General features: G+C 30.0%; 1 protein-coding gene across 1 annotated transcript in view; it reads right to left on the bottom strand.

Annotated features, from left to right (window-relative positions):
* Window positions 1-60: 60 nt before the first annotated feature.
* LOC102675506 (protein transport protein sec31-like) overlaps window positions 61-2,586 on the bottom strand; it is an 11,150-nt gene continuing 8,624 nt past the window's right edge. Inside the window, exons 2-4 of the mRNA XM_031510596.1 lie at window positions 2,454-2,577; window positions 1,529-1,731; window positions 61-1,422 (exon numbers count right to left, since the gene is read on the bottom strand). Of these exons, the coding sequence (XP_031366456.1) occupies window positions 1,243-1,422; window positions 1,529-1,723 (375 nt within the window). The 5' untranslated portion in view covers window positions 1,724-1,731; window positions 2,454-2,577 and the 3' untranslated portion in view covers window positions 61-1,242. The remainder of the gene's footprint in view (window positions 1,423-1,528; window positions 1,732-2,453; window positions 2,578-2,586) is intronic.

Raw genomic sequence — 2,586 nt, 5'->3', positions numbered from 1 at the left:
TAAGTAAAATTCTAAAAAAAAAAAACGCTATTTCGCTAATTTTTTTTTTTTTTTTTTTTGTTTTTTTTTTTTTAATATCTTCGACCACTTTCATCATGTTAAGCGAAAAAGATTAACATGGTCAATGTGATCAAACATAAAACTTTAATTTGATATACGAAACCACAATGTTACAAACAGAATTGTCAAAATCGAAATACATATTCCGAACACATTTCATCAACATTATAGTTAATTTTATTAGGATTATTTAATGTCACGCAAATAATAATAAAGTATGAAACTGCTATCTAACAAATAAAATTCCTCTGATTAGTAGAATAATAAAATTGATATATAAACATTTATATTTTAAATAGCAAGTCAGTAAAAAATATACATTATTATTAGCAATGAATCATTAAATTCTTAATAAAATTAGCAATGTTAGTAAAACATTTGGATTGGAATATGTTTTTTTTTTTTAAAAACACCCGCATAATTCGATTTTGATAATAATGTGATCACCGAATCGTGAAAGCATTAAATCATTGCGAATTAGTATTTATTAATATGATTTTCATCAAATTTATTATTCGAAATTTGAATATCGAATCTACATTGTGGTCATTCATTTTCTACAGACCTATTTAAAATAATTGAAAATCTACACAACCAAACGATATTGCTCGATCGTGATTCTTTATTTCCAGGAATATAGCACTCTGATATCTTGACTCATAGAGCACTGAATGAAATGAAAAGAAAAAGAAATATAAAGAAAGAGTAATAAAGTCAAAACTTTAAAGAAAAAAATGAAGGGATCAAGAGAATAGAAAACGTGCTGTGCACATTCTGTTCCAGAGGAACTGAGATAAACGATAAGAAAGAAACGACATCACTGTGTTATGCTACGACGACTTGCATCTGCCTCTAGACTAGAAAGAAACGTGCCACACTGAGACACGTTACATTTATGGGGTGGGAATTGGGAAAGGCTTCTTTCGAAGATAAGAAAAATATATGAATCCTGTCATCATTCTTGGATACTTCTCGAGATCTTGTTTCACAAATTTCCTCGACATTTTAGACAAGAACACTCTTCTTATCGTAAGTATACGTACGTTTTTTTTTTTTGCAAGTAGTAGAAAATCAGTTTCTGTCGTGCGAGGCTGAAAGATATATACTCAATTCTGCCGATGATCGAACGTGCTGCAGAATATTTAAGATAAATTTGCCATATGAATCTTGATCAAACGATCATCAAACCATAAATACTTCGACGAACGGATTGCATTCTGCTTGAGAAGGTGCAGGAACAGGAACACGTTTTTCTAAATCCATTCGTGGAAGAAAAGCTTCAATGCGTGGCTCTGCGGTTGGTGTATTTGTAGTAGGTACAGTCGCTCCTGGTGCTAATTGCAAACATTCGGCTGGAGTTAACTGAAAATGCAATTATATGAAATAAGAAATTATCAAAAATATTTTTTAAATTAATTTTTTTATAAAAAGTACAAAAATTTTAAAAATATTGTTTTAAAATATTTACCAAAGCTGCTTGCTGAGGAATCGCCGCAATACCACCAACATTTGCTGGATTATAGTAATTAGTTGGACTAACTGGTGGCGAAGGATAAGGCCAATAAAAAATTGGAGGCGGATAATGTGCTGCAAATTGTGGTGGTCCACGTGGTAGCATTGCAGCCGCAGGTGGAAATATTGCGACTGGTGGCGGCGGCAACATCGTGCCTCCTATAGATAGAAAAGAGGAAAGATAATCAACGTTCGATCAAATTTATCCGATTATTAATATTATATCAACTATAAATATTTAAAATATTAATATTTAAAAATTTAATATTTCTATTAATAATGCGATAAAAATTAAGTCATGTATATAATTTCAAAATATTGAACGATAATATATTATACCTGTATTTAATTACATTAATGATTTGAAAGTTTCTTTCTTCGAAAAAGAAACTTTAAAATTGTAGAAAATATAATTATTCAAAATAAAAGAATCCTTTTATATTTGTTTTGCTTTCAAGCAATTATTTTTAATTAATTTATGATTTTCAGATAATTTTTAAAAAATTTAAAAAAACGAAAATAAAATTCAATACCATAGATTCTATGTATATACAAATGTAAGAAAAGTGCCCAACTATGTAATCATATCACGACTCGTGGTCGATGATATTGTGCAAAATATTCGAATATATTCATTATTATTTGCTTCGTTATTTTTTATAATATTAAGCTTACAATTTTTTATATTTGCTTTTCTATTCACGTGTTCCCGCAACCTATACGATTTCACGATTAATCTGACGTTTTTCTACGGTCCATGCGAAAATTTCTTTCTTCGAAAGTTATCCTTTAATTATTTTTTCTAGATTTTTATTCGTAATCTCGCCTGGATCGTATAAAAGCATGTCATCCAATGGAATAATGATTTGGACTTGGCCTACCTGGAAGCACAGGAGTTAGTATTTGTAGATCCCGCTACCAAACAGCAATCGACACTGCACCATTGTAACACGATATATACGTATGTTTTATATATATGTAGCACCAACTTGCGATTTCGCCCCTCTGCCAAAT

This window comes from Apis dorsata, unplaced genomic scaffold (assembly GCF_000469605.1).
Source record: "Apis dorsata unplaced genomic scaffold, Apis dorsata 1.3 scaffold_247, whole genome shotgun sequence".
NCBI classification, from domain to species: domain Eukaryota; kingdom Metazoa; phylum Arthropoda; class Insecta; order Hymenoptera; family Apidae; genus Apis; species Apis dorsata.
This window is presented reverse-complemented; position numbering and strand designations above follow the sequence as displayed.